Consider the following 17704-nt stretch of genomic DNA (forward strand, 5'->3'; position numbering starts at 1 on the left):
AACAAATGCTATAAAACGTTACGACTGAATGATTCGAACACCTACTAGAAGCCCAGTCCCTCCAGCTCCATCCTTAGGGCCTGGATATTTCTCCAAGGAGCCACGGCTCCGAAGTTGGGCATGACTGGGCTTAACTGTCACCTCCATCACTTACTAGCCCTGGGGCCTCAGTGACTATTCACCTGGGCCTCAGGGTCTACGTCTGCAAAGTGTGATCGTACTTGGTTGAGAGTTTCTGTGAGAAAAATGAGCATGGAACACGAAGTGCAGCGCCCACCGCTTGTCGGGGGCCCTCCGCTGCTTCCCTACACCACCACCTCCATGTAACCGCATCCCCCAAACCCTCGCAGCACCACTTCCCTCACCAACCCAGAACCCTACTCCAGCACAGACACCCCTACGCTTAGGCTCAAACTTGTCTCTTTCCATCCTGGAAGCTCCCGTCTGGGCCCACTGTCACGTGCACACGCTCCCCTCCAGGGCGCCCTCAGAAGAACTCCCTGCTCTGGGCAGGGAGGTCGCCCACCTGTTACTCGGGCTGTGCCCAGAATGTCTTCCGGGCCGCCTGCTAAGTCTTCCAGTTCTTCAGGGGCCCAGCCGGGGTCCTCACGCCCCTGCACCCCTCAACAGGACTCCCCGCGTCCATTCTCTGGCATTGAATCACACTGTCTTAACTTGCTCTGGATTTCACGTTTGTCTACTCAGTGATTTCATAAGTAACTCAAGGAGAGAAATCACATTTTTCTTGCAGTCTCGGAAATGAGCATAACAAAAGGCAAGGCGTGTGCTAAATATCTAACGCATGCCGGCTCTGTTGAACAATTCTCTATTTCTTTATTTTTAGATTCAATCCAGTTCCTATTAAGTCATCCACACAACTATTAACATCTTTTCCATGTATTGCACTTAAATGACTAACATTTCACATGGCTACCTTTTTCTTTTTTAAAAATTTTTATTGAAATATAGTTGATTTACAATGTTGCACTAGTTTCAGGTATACAGTAAATTGACCCATTTATACAAATATATATATATAAATATATATATATATATATATTTTACATTCTCTCCCATTATAGGTTATTACAAGATCTTGAATATAGTTCCCTGTGCTATACAGTAGGTCCTTGTTGCCTATCTATCTTATATACGGTTGTGTGTATATTTTAATCCCAAACTCCTAATTTATCCCTCCCCCCTCCCCTTTGGTAACCATAAGTTTGTTCTCTGTGAGTCTATTTTGTAAATAAGTTCATCTGTATCATTTTTTTAGATTTCACATATATGATATCATATGGTATTTGTCTTTCTCTGTATGACTTACTTCACCTTGCACGATAATCTCTAGGTCCGTCCACGTTGCTGCAAATGGCACTAATCCGTTCCTTTTTATGGCTGAGTAATATTCCACTGTATACATGTACCACATCTTCTTTGCCCATTCCTTTGTCGATGGACATTTAGGTTGCTCCATGTCTTGCCTATTGTAAATGGTGCTGCAATGAACATTGGGGTGCATGTATCTTTTCAAATTATGTTTTTCTCCAGATATATTCCCAGGAGTGGGATGGCTGGATCGTATGATAGCTCTATTTTTAGTTTTTTAAGGAACCTCCATACTGTTCTCCATAGTGGCTGCATCAATTTACATTCCCACCAACAGTGTAGGAGGGTTCCCTTTTCTCCACACCCTCTCCAGCATTTATTATTTGTAGACTTTTTGATGATGACCATGCTGACCGGTGTGAGATGATACCTCACTGTAATTCTGATTTGCCTTTCTCTAATAATTAGTGATGTTGAGCATCTTTTCATGTGCTTCTTGGCCATCCGTATGTCTTCTTTGGAGAGATGTCTACTTAGGTCTTCTGCCCATTTTTTGACTGGGTGGTGGTTACCTATTTCTAACTCAAGAGTAGGAAAGTACCAGCTCCCATGTATGCTTCCTTCAACTACTGATGAGTTCATCAAACCTTTCTTGCCGTGAGTACACAGGATGCAGTCCTGCTCTACAGAGAGGAACGTGAAGACAAGAAGTATAAGAGCTCATGAAGTATCTTGGCATGTCAGAAAGAGAATCTAGGAACTCATTCAAGTGCTTCTGACTCGTAGCTCAGTGAGCCTGCCAAGCCCTCTACTTTGAAACCCTAGGACCTTGTCAGGGTGGAAATCCCTTGGAAGACAAGATTGCAACAACTGGGAAAGACACTTGCAACATAATGACAAGAGGAGAAAACACAGTCACCTCTACTATGACTTTGCTAAGAAACTTCCCATCTTTACGCTGCTGGTATTGCCCAATACTTACTCTAAAAGTCCCTTTGGGACTTCCCTGGTGGCGCAGTGGTTAAGAACCCACCTGCCAATGCAGGGGACACGGGTTTGATCCCTGGTCCAGGAACATCCCAAGTGCCAAAGAGCAACGAAGCCTGTGTGCCACAACTACTGAGCCTGAGCTCTAGAGCCCACGAGCCACAACTACTGAGCCTGCGCTCTAGAGCCCACGAGCCACAACTACTGAGCCTGCGCTCTAGAGCCCACGAGCCACAACTACTGAGCCTGCGCTCTAGAGCCCACGAGCCACAACTACTGAGCCTGCGCTCTAGAGCCCACGAGCCACAACTACTGAGCCTGAGCTCTAGAGCCCACGAGCCACAACTACTGAGCCTGCGCTCTAGAGCCCATGTGCCACAACTACTGAGCCTGCGCTCTAGAGCCCACGTGCCACAACTACTGAAGCCCACACGCCTAGAGCCTGTGCTCCACAACAAGAGAAGCCACCGCAGTGAGAAGCTCGCGCACCGCAACAAAGACTAGCCCCCACTTGCCGCGACTAGAGAAAGCCCACGCACAGCAACGAAGACCCAACTCAACCAAAAATAAAAATTAATTAATTAAATAAACCGATCCTTTGTGAATCCTCAAAGATGCCAGCCCACATGTGGATCACAGGTAATCGGTGTGCAGACGGACGCTGGTACTCACAACCAGCTCTAGAATCTGCTCACTGATTACAACAGTGCAGATTTAGCAACCGGGACAAGCCACTGGGTGGCCTCTTTCACACACAAAGGGAGCAGGTGATTTATGACTCAGGTAATGGGAAGAACCTCTCTGTTTCTTTTATTTTTCTCTGAAATATTCTGAATTATGAAACATAAGATTCTTAGGTATTATCTAAGTGTCAATTTGCTCATCACTTCCTAGAAGATATTTCCGTCAAGTTCTATAACTTTATTAAACTGAACTTGAGTCAGAGAATGTGACATGACAAAACACCTTTCAAAGAAATCCCCCCCCCGTTATGTTATAGCCCCACGACTTAACAATAGCAGCTCTTACATGGCTTCAAGTAAAGCCTTGAATTGGTCACAGAGAGAAAATGGGACAATCGGTGCCCTGAGGGCCACAGTCTCAGCACCTGCTCTTGGTTAAACGTCCTCGGATCCCGTTTTTATTCTTCTACCTCCGTAGGGGCCAACCCCCCTCCATGTCCTCGGAACTGAGGATTTAAGCAACCCGAGCCAGTCCTTGGCCAGTCCACCCACTTCTGGACGGCCGAGGGCGCCTACAGGACGCAGACACATGTGGATGTCTGGCCAGTTTTTATTTAAAACCTTCAGTCTCACATCCGCGCAGAGAACAGGAACCTCATTACCACTCGCCGTTCTCCAACACTTCCTCCAGCCTACAAAGTCATCCAGGATACTAAACACTAAATGCTCAGCATCCAGGCTCTCCTGACAGCAGTTACAGAGACAGACAGACAGACAGAAGCTCCCGTGGTGGCAGAGCCAGCTCTGCCTGTGGTTAGTCTGCAGCCCCTGGGGGAGCCCAGCCCCCTCGCCCTCTCTCCGCTCAACCCCACTGCAGACATCACCTCCTCCAGGAAGCCCCCAGGCTGTCCCGTGCCTCCTGCACCCCTCCCCCTGCTGTGGGCTCTGCTTTCACTGCTCATGTCTTTAATCACCTGTTGGAGTTCAACCTCCTGAAGGACAGGGGCCACGCCTCCTCTGTGGCTGTTGACAAGTGTCCTTTGTCTTTGATGTCCTGCCGCTCAGCGAGGGTTTGTTTATATCTACCCTACTCGGGAGTCAGTGGGCTCACTTCATCTGAAAGATCACAGCTGTTCTTCCTTCAAAGGCTGTTTCTCTTTCCCGCCTTCTGTACGCACGACACAACCTTCTCACTCAAGCCTCCAGGCCTCTTACTTGCTCTTCCGTATTTTTTCACGTACCTCTGTCTCTGAGCTACAGTCAAAGCGGTAGTTGTGTATCTAGTCACTCTTTCACAAACGCTAATCCTCTCTGGCTGCATTTAATCTGCTCTGCTCTTTAACCTACCCCTGAGTTTTCATTTCCATGACTGCATTGTTCCATTGTAGCATCTCTCTTCGGCCCTTTTACAAATCTAAATAGTCACGTGTCATAACAGACGGTCTTTTTAAAGATTCCTTCTTTTATCACCATAACCATGTTAAACATACCTACTCAACAGTTACTCTGGACTGTTGGAGGAGGGCTAACGCCCCTGCCTGTACTGGTCCCTCTCCCTCACCCTGACCACGAGCCCATCGTGTTGGAGTTTTGTTTTATGCGCTATATGCATCTCTCGGAAACAGGCTCCACGTCGGTCTCTAAAGGCTTCGGAGTTGTGATAGAGAAGGAGAGCGAATCGATCATTCTGGACCACGGGCACCGTTGAGGGGTCCTGGGAGGTGAGGGCGTCAGGACCTGGGGCAGCGGGAGCAGGGAGGGTCTGGCTAGGGGGCAGGGTCCAGAGGAAACACCTGACCTTCTGTGTGTCTGTGCCTGCAGACTTGTGGACACAGGGCGCAGCCTCGGGGACGCCTTAAATGTCAGGACGGTCACATGCTGAGGAAGGAAAGACTTTAAAGTCGAGGAGAGGTGCTCAAGGTCAAAAAGGGTCATCAGAACAGTTATGGGAGGATGTGCATGACGCCAAAATACAAGGTAAGAAGGATGGTACACAGATTTTTCTGCAGAGAATGGCACAGACGTCCAAATATTTTGCATGTAATGAAAACAACTGGGGAAAACATAAAATGAGCCATGCGCCTGACACTTATAAGATGCAAGAGAAATGATGCCTTTGAGACGTATAATAAGCATTTTTTTCTCCTTTAGGTAAAGAAAAAGAACACAAAGGGCCCCAGGCGGCATGTCCAAACAGAGAACTCTTCCCCTTTATGTCTTAAAGGCGGACTCTCTGCCACGTCTCTCTACTTTAGAAGGAGGGTCACACTCAGGGGCACAGCTTCATCTGCAGGAACACATGCTCCTCTGTCCAGCGCAGGGGGACCGTGCAGCATCCCTGGGCACCGGGCCAGGCGCTGGACGGAGAGACGCCCGCAGGCCTGGTGAAAGAAAGATGTTGGAGGCATATCCATGCACCGCGTGCAAAGGGCCTGGGGCAGTTTCAGAGAAGGGGCAACGTTGGGACGGGGCCTGCAAAAGGCACTGGGGCTGCTTCAACAGCGCCTGAGGCAGAGTGAGCAATGCACGTGGCAAGGAGGTGAGAGAGAGGGCGGGCCGTTAGAGGCTGGCACACAGTGTGACTGAGCCGCAAGGGAGAGCCGGGCTGCGTGTGTGCGTGTGTATCTGCAACACATACAGGGGGCAGTTCCAGCCAAGGATCCTAGATTTCACTCTCTAAAGAAACAGGCCCCTATGAGAGCAGAAGAGTGACTGACAGAATCCACGTTTGAGAAGGAGCCCTTCGTGGCCGTGTGCAAGGCTGGAAGGCGGAGGGCAGCTTAGGAGGAGAGGGGTCCCCAAGATCTCAGACTGGGGTCAGCGATACCCAGAGATTGGTAGTTTTTTCAGATATTTAAAAACCCCCCACCTGCGGTAAGTAACGCGTTTTAACGTCGTAACCCAGGGTGCTCGCTGATACAGGTGCATCCATACGTACAGCCCCCAAGAGCCAGACGGTGCTAAAGGCCCGCATCCTGCTGCACACGCCACCCCACACCGGGACGTGTTCTGTCTCGCCAGCAGGTCTGCCTGGCACGGGCGTCTGTCTGCTCCACAGCACTACAGACCTAAGGCTGCTGCTGACTCCGGGCCACCCCAGTGCTGCCCGCATTGCTAAAGTGATGCCCCTCGGTCGCTGTGACTCGCTGTCCTTGCGTCGGCTCCCTGGCTGACTGCGCTGCATGGGCAAGCAGCCAAGCCATCGGCAAAGCTGCTCTGCTGCGCTGCTGATTTCTGCATATTTCTGCAGTCTGTTGCTACTCTTAAAATGAAACGAAAGAGGCTGCCATATCCAACTGGTACCTCGTTTCATAGAGTATTCTGAAGATGCCCAAAGTCCTGGAACACAGTTCTTGTTAAAAGAAACACTAATACCTGATGTTAATTTTGGTCTCGATGACCCGACCCTACAGAGCTGGAGCGGCCTGGCCGCTCCTCGTGAAGCCACCAGCGGAGGGAAAGCAGCCGCCGTCAGCGTTGAATGAATGGGTCCCGCTTCTGTTCCACCACCCCCAGCAGGAGCATCTTGGGAAACTCATTTACAAAGCGTGTGCACGGGTGTCATTGTAACAGCTACCGTCTGTCGGGCATTCAGTAATGTGCCGGACGCTGTGTTCAACAATGGATGTGCATCATCTCACGGTCTTCAAGCAGACCTCTAACTGCCGTCATTTTCTAGAAAACGAAACTGATGCTTAGACGATTAAAGAATCCTGTGCCAGGCCACGAAGCCACGAGGGGTGAACCACGGGTCAATCTCAGGTTTCTCTGCCTTTAGAAGCCAAACTCTTAACTGGTGGGTTACGTTTGATCTGTTCCTCTAAATACATTTTTCTGAGGCTTAGCGAAGCCAATGGACTTACCTGACGACCAGCGAACAAGTGGTAACACCAAAGCATCAGTGTCAAGTCGGTCTCCTCCACCACCTCCACTGCCCCGTAACTTAATACCTGCCCCGGCCCCCATCAGCAGTACCCACAGGCGGACAAGACACATGAGAAAAGAAGAAGAGAGAAAAAGCTCCTTGAGAGTCACAGGTGCAGAGTGAAGCTGGCTCTCTCACCCTCTCTCCTACCTCACCATTTAAAGCCAAAAGGAAAACAGAAGAAAGAATTCGCGTTTAGATGTGGCAGCAAAAGAATGAAACTAAATATGACTTCAGCCTAATTGAAGGCAGCTGTATAATCTATATGTTAGAAGGCAAAGACACAGTTCCAGTGACGGAACAGAGGTAGTCTGTGGATTAAACAAGAACATGTGTTTAAATATTTAAAGACCATCAGAATCTCACCATGTGGAAGCCAGTAATAAAGATCAAAATGACTGAAATAAGGTTGATACATCTTTCCTTCATAAGAGACTAGGATAAGGAAATGCACAAAAAGAAATTCTTAGTATTGGAAGCTCCAGATGCAATGCCTCAGTGAGAGAAGAATCTCCGCAAGCTGGTCCACCAAGGCTGCAAAAGTACGCATTTAAGTAAGACAGATCTTACAATCCAATTGTGCACAGGCCTAGAGAACAGATCAATAATGTAAATCAACTGCTTTTAAACAGTGACTAAAAATCCTTCTCTAAAAACAATGATGAATCTCAAAGCTGGATGAAGTCTGGCATGAACACTAAAAATTATTAACGTCCGAAAAACAGGTTTTCGAAAGCAAATTACAGTAAAGCAATGTATCCCAAGCCTCTCTTCCTCAGCAAGCTGTTATTTCAGCCCTAACTCTGCTCATGTACTTGTTCTTGGGCCTTTGCGTCTTCCTCTGATAACACACTCAAGAATTTAAATAATTACTAGGCTTTAGGGGCAGTAAATTCAATATAACGCCCCCCCCAAACCTCATAATTTACTTTTCCACAAATATTCATCAACGGCAATTTTTATTTAAACTCTGCCACAGAGCAGGGCCCCAGTCTGAGAAGCAGTTTAAACGGAACGCTTACTTCAAAAGCCAAATCCATTAAGATGAACGTGCCAAAGAGACATGAGAACTCCGCTAATGCTAATCGGACACATCCTGGATGCAGTACACTTCTGAACATAGTTTATGCCCCTTCACAGTTTCCTCTTAACACCCAGGCCGGCTGCACGGGGTGTGTTCCCACAATCTGACACAATACAGGCTTTTATGGTCAGCAACTTTCCATCTCTCAGGCTGACTGCATAGTCTACAGAGGTGAGAACAGCTGCAGTGTGAAAACACTACTTCTGCAAGGAAGAGAAAATGAGAGATGACAAGTCTTTAAGAGTACAAACAGAGGAAACATGACTTTGTTTTCTTAAATATAAGAATTACAGAGCTAGATGGTCACCATGAAAACCTAATACACAGACCTCTGAACTTGTCAGCCTATGGAAGACATAAAAAGTGTCGTGTATGGGGCCTCCCTGGTGGCGCAGTGGTTGAGAGTCCGCCTGCCGATGCAGGGGATACGGGTTCGTGCCCCGGTCTGGGAGGATCCCATATGCCGCGGAGCGGCTGGGCCCGTGAGCCATGGCCGCTGGGCCTGCGCATCCGGAGCCTGTGCTCCGCAACGGGAGAGGCCACAACAGTGAGAGGCCCGCATACCGCAAAAAAAAAAAAAAAAAAAAAAAAAAGTGTCGTGTATGGTTTTGCAGATAATAAGGGCAAGACACACTATCAGTCGATAGATGCGTGTCCGCAGTGGGGCAGGAACTAAACATATGCACGGCTCTAGAACCACTAAGCCTCCACGCGTGGTTCAGCCGACCCCGAAAAAGCGTCGTCGAAGGAAGGCATCTCCTTTCTCCGAGGTCACCGACGTGCGGGCTTCTGAGGTGACAGGCAAGGACACAGTGCTCGTGACAGCTATGAAGATAGAATATTAATGGCACTGCTTCCTTCCAGGGCCAGCCTGGGGAGGGTGGTGGCCAAGCACAAAGCAGGGCGGGTCAGGATCATGGTACCAACGCCCACACCGGGCGGGCCCCCAGCCTCAGGCCGTCCTCTCCCCATCTCCCTCCCTCCCCGTTCAGGGGAGTGAGTGCATCTGCTTCACCATGGGCTTTTCTTCCCATTTCACAGCAACACCTCCAGCCCGCTTGGCCTGTGCCTGATGGACTTCACAGAGGAGAAGCTCAAGGTCAAAGGCGGCACGCACTGCCTCCTGTCCACCTCTCCAAAAGGATTTGTTGGGCGAGGAGGAAGGTACTAGCCAAGTTACAATTTTCCTAATGCGATGAGGACTTTCCCTATTGCCCAAGATACAGCATGTTTCCAGTGCAAAACAGCTATTTTTGCACATCTGTCCGAGAGCGGCTCAATTGAAAACAGGCCTGTCAGATCGACACCATTTCCATCGCTGCTCAGTTCCTGTCAGCTGCAGAGAGCGGAGAAGCGCTCAGCAGCAGCCACAAGGCAATCTTGCAGGAAGACTTGTTAATCTCTATACAGTCATTCTCATGCAGCCATCAAAGCGAACTTAATGACAAATCAGTTAAAATAAATTACTTTTAGGATCTTGCAAGGAGCGGCTAAAAGGCAAACCATATGTGACATCTTTCTGGTCCTCCCCATGAAGGCACACAATCGTCACCATCTGTGCTGACTGTTCTGTCTGCTCCACCCACCCGCCCACAGATCCACCCTTTGCTCGGGTGGCTCGGGAGGTGACCTCTGTGAGCCCTGGGACTGCATCTGCATCAGCTACGACCTTGCTCTGTGGCTTCTGGCTGGGCTCAGCCAACGGGGGGCACCGTGAGAGCTCAGACGCTGGAGGAGAGCGCGGTGAGGTCCCCGCCCCTGCCGTGCCCCTGCAGCCAGGCAGCCCCCCTTCCTCCCCCACTGCTGCCCGCCCAGTGTGCTCACAGCCTTCAGCTGTTGCTAATCCCCGGTGGTTCACCAGCCTTGCTGGTGCCTGCAACCCTGCCTGCAGCTCCAGTGACAATCCCTTGATCGCACCCGTGGCCAAGTGCACCCCTGGCTGCCCCCCGCCCCGGCCAGCAGCCCGAGGCGACCGGCTGGCATCGCTCACCTGGACTGTGTGGACCAGGTCGGCTGCCAGGCACTGCTTCAGCTTCTCATCACTGCTGGTCCCGTGAAGCACCAGGTCTGGCATGTACGTGGGGCAGTAACCCGCCAGAAGGGAGCGGCCGAAGTTTCTCACGTTCGGGCTGCTGATGCTCTGAGACCTAAGATGATACTGGCCGTCAGAAACCACAGCGAAAACGCGCTCCCTTTTTGCACTGCAGCTGGAACAAAGCCCCAGTGACACAGGTGAGAAAAACAGATTCGGGGTGGTTCGTATCACAAGTCCTCCAGGAAGTGGGTCACTGGTGCAGGAAAAGGAAGGGAGGTGAAGGGAAAAAGGAGTTTTCCCAAAAGGGAAGAGCAGGAAAAGATGAGTATTCTGGTGGCTGGCTGCGAGTCTGGGCCTATACCTCACACAGAGCATCCTGCAGCCACTGTGTGGGGAGAAGAAAGGGAAAGTCCGTGAGCGTGGTGAGGGGATTTTGGCGAAGTCTGGCTTGAGGAACTCAGCACACCTGCTCAGAGTGCAGCCAGGACAGCAGGCATCTCTAATTACTGCTCTACAGACCAAACATCAACTGACGGAGCCTCAGGAAGAGGGGCTTTTCCTGACGGCATCAGGCTGCTCTGACCGGCAGGCAGGAGAGACCCGCAGGGTGTCACCCACCACCTCCCAGGCTGGGTGTCCGCGGCCACAGATCTGCCGCGGGGACGACGGAAGATGACACCCCTGCTCCCCACCGCCCCCGCGCCCCTTAGCGTCCCCCAGTGTCCCCAGAGCTGCAAAGCTGCCACCAGCTCCTGGCTCAAGAGCTGGGCTGAGGAAGGGCCGGCCGGTCTGGGGACACTAATGCTTGGAGAGAATAACGCTGCCCTGTGGCAGCCCACAGCAGCGGTGCCGGTGGGTGCCGGCTGGACGCACAGCATCTCCCGGGCCCGGCCCGCCGCTCCCCCGCCGGCCTTACCTGGGCAGCGGCAGCTCCACCTCCGGCGACCCTTCGGGCCGGTCATGCTCACTGTCACCGTCACTGCCGGGACCCGGGTCCGGCGAGGCCGGCGCACACGCGTCGTCGTCACTGTCGCCGAGGGCGCTGTCCGAGCTCTCGTTCCTGGGGAGGCCTCCTTCCCGCCTGAAGCCGGCGTCCTCGTGCGGCACGGCGGCCGCGCACCCGCTCCGCGCAGGCCTGTCCGCGTCCTCCCTGCCCCGACCCCACGGCTTCCCTGGCGCACGCGCGGGGTCGACAGGTGCACCCCGGGCGGCAGGTGCGCCGGGCGTCTCCGCAGCCTCCTTGGCGGCCCCGGTCCTGACGCCGCGGGCCCCCGCAGATGCCTCGGGGGCCCAGGAGCACCTCGGAGCCCTCCAGTCCCGGGCCTCCCAGGCCTCCCGGGCCGCGTCGGGCCCGGCGGGGGGTCGGCGCGCTGACTCCGCACACCTGCAGGCCCGCAGCCGCTCCTCCATCGCTTTGGTGCGACTTTCAAAGTCCGAGTCCGGAGACACGGAGCTCCCGATGTGGAAGGTGACCTTCTCCCAGGGTGGCCTGCCCCAGGGACGCCCCTCCGGGCACGGCCTGGCCACCGAGCGGTCGGGCAGCTTCTTGGGCATCTCCCCTCCCGACTCCTCCCCGCCGGCGGGCCCCGCGCACGCACCTGCGCCGCTGGGGAGTCTCGCGGAGCCACCGCGGGGCGCCTCCTCCGTACTCTCCTCGTCCCCACACGACGCGCCCCGAGGTCTCCGGGTGCTGCGGGCTGCGAGGCTCTGCTCCGGTCCCCCGCCTCCTCGTCCGGCGAGGTGGGGACAGAGGTCTCCGGTGTCAGCGTGCGGCAGGGCCCCGGCCAGAGCCTCGGCCGCCGTCGTGGGCAGGCTGGGTGGCAGGAGGGCGGGCTCGCTCCGCACCGTGACCACCACGTACTCGGACTCCTCCACCTCGCCCCTCTCCAGGGCCGTGGTGATGCTGCCCCCGGGCAGCGCCTGCTCGTCTGGCCCCCAGGTCCCACTCCACGTCAGCTGGTTCTCCTGCAGCTCTGAGCACCGCAGGAAGTAGGTCAGCACGTACAGTATGCGCTGCACCAGGTCCTTCTGCTTCCCGAGCACCACCGTGCGGGTCAGTCGCACCGGCGAGCCGATGGCCCCGTAAAGGTCGCCTAGAGGCAAAGTGGACAGAAAGACAAGTCATCTGGGGGAGCGTGTCAAGGGTATGTCAGCCCGAACAGGAGAGATACAGATGACTTACTCCCAGGCCAGCATCGCTTCTTCACACGTCTGACTGAGGCACAAAGGTAATTCCTAGAAGGACCATCTTTCAGTTTTGCTCTGCAACGTAAAGCCTGCCTGGAAGGCCTGCCAGGATCAGCCCTGTTCTGGGTGCTCAGGTGCAGTGCACTGACAGTGCAGTGCTGGTGTATACTGGGTGCAGCGTGGGTGTATACTGGGGGCAGTGCTGGTGTATACTGGGGGCAGCGTGGGTGTATACTGGGGGCAGTGCGGTGCCAGTGCACAGAGGGTGCAGTGCTGGTGTATACTGGGGGCAGCGTGGGTGTATACTGGGGGCAGTGCAGTGCCAGTGCAGAGGGTGCAGTGCTGGTGTATACTGGGGGCAGTGCAGTGCCAGTGCACAGAGGGTGCAGTGCTGGTGTATACTGGGGGCAGTGCAGTGCCAGTGCACAGAGGGTGCAGTACTGGTGTATACTGGGGGCAGTGCAGTGCCAGTGCAGAGGGTGCAGTGCTGGTGTATACTGGGGGCAGCGTGGGTGTATACTGGGGGCAGTGCAGTGCCAGTGCACAGAGGGTGCAGTGCTGGTGTATACTGGGGGCAGTGCAGTGCCAGTGCAGAGGGTGCAGTGCTGGTGTATACTGGGGGCAGCGTGGGTGTATACTGGGGGCAGTGCAGTGCCAGTGCACAGAGGGTGCAGTGCTGGTGTATACTGGGGGCAGTGCGGTGCCAGTGCACAGAGGGTGCAGTGCTGGTGTATACTGGGTGCAGCGTGGGTGTATACTGGGGGCAGTGCGGTGCCAGTGCAGAGGGTGCAGTGCACAGAGGGTGCAGTGCTGGTGTATACTGGGTGCAGCGTGGGTGTATACTGGGGGCAGTGCGGTGCCAGTGCACAGAGGGTGCAGTGCTGGTGTATACTGGGTGCAGCGTGGGTGTATACTGGGGGCAGTGCTGGTGTATACTGGGGGCAGCGTGGGTGTATACTGGGGGCAGTGCAGTGCCAGTGCACAGAGGGTGCAGTGCTGGTGTATACTGGGGGCAGCGTGGGTGTATACTGGGGGCAGTGCGGTGCCAGTGCAGAGGGTGCAGTGCTGGTGTATACTGGGTGCAGCGTGGGTGTATACTGGGGGCAGTGCGGTGCCAGTGCAGAGGGTGCAGTGCTGGTGTATACTGGGGGCAGTGCAGTGCCAGTGCAGAGGGTGCAGTGCTGGTGTATACTGGGTGCAGCGTGGGTGTATACTGGGGGCAGTGCGGTGCCAGTGCAGAGGGTGCAGTGCTGGTGTATACTGGGGGCAGTGCAGTGCCAGTGCAGAGGGTGCAGTGCTGGTGTATACTGGGGGCAGTGTGGGTGTATACTGGGGGCAGTGCGGTGCCAGTGCACAGAGGGTGCAGTGCTGGTGTATACTGGGGGCAGCGTGGGTGTATACTGGGGGCAGTGCGGTGCCAGTGCACAGAGGGTGCAGTGCTGGTGTATACTGGGGGCAGCGTGGGTGTATACTGGGGGCAGTGCGGTGCCAGTGCACAGAGGGTGCAGTGCTGGTGTATACTGGGGGCAGCGTGGGTGTATACTGGGGGCAGTGCGGTGCCAGTGCACAGAGGGTGCAGTGCTGGTGTATACTGGGGGCAGCGTGGGTGTATACTGGGGGCAGTGCGGTGCCAGTGCACAGAGGGTGCAGTGCTGGTGTATACTGGGGGCAGCGTGGGTGTATACTGGGGGCAGTGCGGTGCCAGTGCACAGAGGGTGCAGTGCTGGTGTATATTGGGGGCAGTGTGGGTGTATACTGGGGGCAGTGCAGTGCCAGTGCACAGAGGGTGCAGTGCTGTGTACACAATCCCTCGAGGTGCTTGCTGGGCCTTTCCAGGCAGCTCAGTGGGCTGGCTGATCCCACCTCCCCAAGGTAAGGCTAAAGCCAGAGCCCTGAATACGTGACCAAACCAAATAATTTATCTTGGAAACTAGAATGATGAGATCTTCTTGAAGAATCCCAGGACAATAGGCCCTGGGGTGAAATTCCGGGATCTCTGAACAGAAAGTGCAAGTGAATCAATTCAAAACGGTTAATGAAATGGTCTGCTCAATACACACAGGCACCAAGAAGAATCAGTTTGATTAACAAGAAGAAAATCACTTGCTCATGAATAATGAATCTCATTTTTTTTCTATTACTTCACATGAAAATTCTACTGGAGAAAAATGTCCCATAACTTATATCCTGACACATTGATTAAAAGCTAGCTAATGAAGCACGAACATTTGGCTCAAAGGTGGAAGAAGAAAGGCAAACCTGTCAACGAACCATCAGTGCAGGCTCCTCATCACAAGTGTCTGTCCAGTGCCTATTAAAATTATTGCATGTAATAAAACCTGACGATTACACTTGGTAAGTTGCACCTTCCATATTTTGATAATATTATTGACAATTACAACAAAAAGCCAACACTTACTGACTGCAAGCACAGTGCTGAGTGTTTTACATGGATTGATCTCATTTACATATCTGTATAAGCAACCCTAAGTCAGAAAGCACTGCAGGAATAATCAGAATGTTGGAATAAATCAAAATGTGAAAAGATCCTAAATAAAGGAGAGGAGATGCATAGTTACCAGCTATAATTAAGAACTCAGGAAGTCGGACTCCATCTGGTGGGAGGAGAGGCATCTGTTAGATAAGATTAATCACACTGTTAAGGTTTAAGACTGACGGAAAAGGGACAGCACGCATCAGAGGTGCCCCCCACCACCAGAGAGGGTTTCCAGGGTAAGCCTCCTGAGAACAGGTAAAGGGCAGGACAGAAGTGATATCACACAATCCTCTCTATAAAAGGACTAGGTGGGGCTTCCCTGGTGGCGCAGTGGTTGAGAATCTGCCTGCCAGTGCAGGGGACACAGGTTCGAGCCCCGGTCCGGGAAGATCCCACATGCCGCGGAGCAACTAGGCCCGTGAGCCACAACTACTGAGCCTGCGCGTCTGGAGCCTGTGCTCCACAACAAAAGAGGCCGCGACAGTGAGAGGCCCGTGCACCACGATGAAGAGTGGCCCCCGCTTGCCACAACTAGAGAAAGCCCTCGCACAGAAACGAAGACCCAACACAGCCAAAAATAAATTAAAAAAAAAAAAGGGCTAGGTGAAGGCTTAGTAGAACGTTATCTCTGAGGCTTTTGCAACTGACTGAGAAACCATGCAAGATTTCAGAAAAACAACTCAGAACTGTAGTCTGATGTCAGCACAAGCACTTCTGTTTGAGTAAACTTTCTTGACTAAGAGCATGTTACTGTTCCTTCCCGTGATCACAGCTGCCCATGGCTGCGGGGTGTCACGGCCACATCAGGAATTCATGAGACACTCTTGTTAAATCAGCCCCAGTGTTAATAAAGAAGACAAGATCTACATACCCAAAATCTGGCAAAAAAACCACTTTGGAAAGTCCACTCAGAATGACAGTTTTTAGCAATGCATTTAACTTTTGGTGTTGTGCATTATAATAACTAAGTCATAAATGGGAAACAGTAAAAACAAAGGAGGCTATTAAAACACCATGGACAACAGTTTAACCTGTATGACGCGGACAGCTGTGTATGGAAACAGTGCTGCTACTTCAGAGCCCAACTCCACAGAACAACGCATCACTAAGGAAACAGACTTACTGGACCTTGACCTTGAAGGCAACTTTTTCAGTCCAGGACTGATGAAACTACTAATTTTAGAGTGGATGCCTTTGTTTTGCACAGGGATGATTTTACAAAATGAAGAAGAGCTTGCACAATGACGTGAACAGACCTAACGCTCCGAACTGCACACTTAGAAATGGCTGAGATGATAAATGTTAGGGTCTGTGGCTTTTTTTTAACCACATTACCTCCCATATCTCATGACCCCGGGCAGAGGGAAAGACAGCTTTATTATCTGTGATACAGTGAGGACGCAGTACCAGGGTCAGAATGAGAGTCTAAGTAATTAACACGTGCAGAAAGCACCCAGGACAGTGCTTGGCGCACGGTGGCAGCTTTCACTATTACAACACGCTGTTTCCTGAGGTTGCCGGGCTCTTCCCCAGTCTGCCGTTATTTTCTGGAAAATGCTGCCTTCTACCGATTCCTCAAGTGTGTCTTCCTTGAAGGTCCCCTCCCCCACGCCCCCCCTCCTGGTGCCTCCCCCGTATAAACACCTGCAACAGCAGTGTCGGTAACAGGGGGCTTCACGTACAAGCAGTGGAACTCCCACGGCAGCCATGAGCCGTCGCCACCCATCTCACAGATGGAGAAGCGGAGGCACAGAGGGTTAGGGCACTTGCCCAGGAGGCTGGGATCTGGTCCAGCCGTCTGAGCATGTCCTCACCCTCTGCACTGCACTGTGTCCCTCGCGGGCTTCTGCTCACCCCAGCAAAGGAGTGATCGGGGCGTTCTGAACACGGCCCTTCTCCTCCACCGGGCAGCAGGCTCCCCAAGGCTGAGCTGCGTGTCACCCGGGCCCTGGGTCCTGCAGAGGGACGTGGCCTGGGACACAGCGGCTGTGCAGGCCTGATGGGTCACTGCAGACTCGGCCGAGTGACAGGCCCTGGAGCGCGCCTCTCCTATCCCTGAGCCCTGGGCTCGCAAGCGCACACTCCACGAGCAGCCACGCGGCACGTCAGGCCCCTGCGCCAGGCCTGAGCACAAAGCTTGGAGGAAGCAGCTAAGGGGGCAACGGAGAGAAAGGCAAGGGCTCTGACCTCAGCTCAAACTGAAAAGGCGGCAACATCCTACAGTGTGTTACTCTCTTTTTTGTCCGACTTTCTTCCTATCTGGCCCACCCTCTAGGGCGGTGGTCCTCAGCCAGGGGCTCTCCTGTCCCACTGGGGACACTGAGCATCGTCTGGAGACACTTTTCATCATCACAACTTCGGAAGAGGGGTTTTCACCGGCAGCTGGTGGACAGAGGCCACTGGTGCTGCTACACATCTGACCAGGCATGGGGCGGTCCTCTTCCCCCCTACCCAACAAAGAATTTTCTGGCCCAAATGTCAACAGTGCCGAAGTTAAGGAGCCCCACTGGAGGAGCAGCCGCAGACCTATGTGGCTTTAAAGAGCAGAATGAGGCTCTGGTGGGGGGAGGGGAAGATGGGGGCTGCTTTACAGGTAGAATCTGTGGGCCAGTCCCCCATTCCCTGCAGCCCAGTGACAACTGGGAATTGCCGGGCTGGATGGCGAATAGCAACGGAAGAGGCTCCCGTTTTTCCTATTCTGTCCCACATGGTCTCTGAACGGTACTGACCCAGCTGCGCCCAGAGAGGATTGTACGGGTGTGTCTTGGCCAGCGTGTTGACCAGCTGAGAGGTGCGTTTCTCGGAGAAGGCTTTGATGGGAGGGTGGTCAACGGGCATGACGGTGGGCACCCAGGCCAGGTGGTAGGTTAAGACTGCGGTCAGCAAGGCAGCAAAAAACCTTGGAGAAAAGGGAGAAAACACAACGGGGTGAGTCAATGCAGGAAGAGGCATGTCACCTACAGCGCGTACACCAGCC

General features: G+C 53.3%; 1 protein-coding gene across 9 annotated transcripts in view; it reads right to left on the reverse strand.

Moving 5' to 3' along the window:
• FNIP2 (folliculin interacting protein 2) overlaps positions 1–17704 on the reverse strand; it is a 121323-nt gene that overhangs the window by 15077 nt on the left and 88542 nt on the right. For 5 of the 9 annotated variants that reach the window (XM_082605868.1, XM_082605866.1, XM_082605867.1 and 2 more), the window contains 3 exons: positions 17457–17626; positions 10960–12136; positions 9999–10155 (listed from right to left, as the gene is read on the reverse strand). In XM_082605868.1, coding sequence (XP_082461994.1) covers positions 9999–10155; positions 10960–12136; positions 17457–17626 — 1504 coding nt within the window. Of the gene's footprint in view, positions 1–327; positions 2013–3973; positions 6675–6950; positions 8212–9998; positions 10156–10959; positions 12137–17456; positions 17627–17704 lie in introns of those variants that run through there. The other 4 variants (XR_014292040.1, XR_014292041.1, XR_014292039.1 and 1 more) reach the window with 4 other exon arrangements.

Source organism: Mesoplodon mirus (genome assembly GCF_964341445.2).
Source record: "Mesoplodon mirus genome assembly, chromosome: 2".
Classification (NCBI taxonomy): domain Eukaryota; kingdom Metazoa; phylum Chordata; class Mammalia; order Artiodactyla; family Ziphiidae; genus Mesoplodon; species Mesoplodon mirus.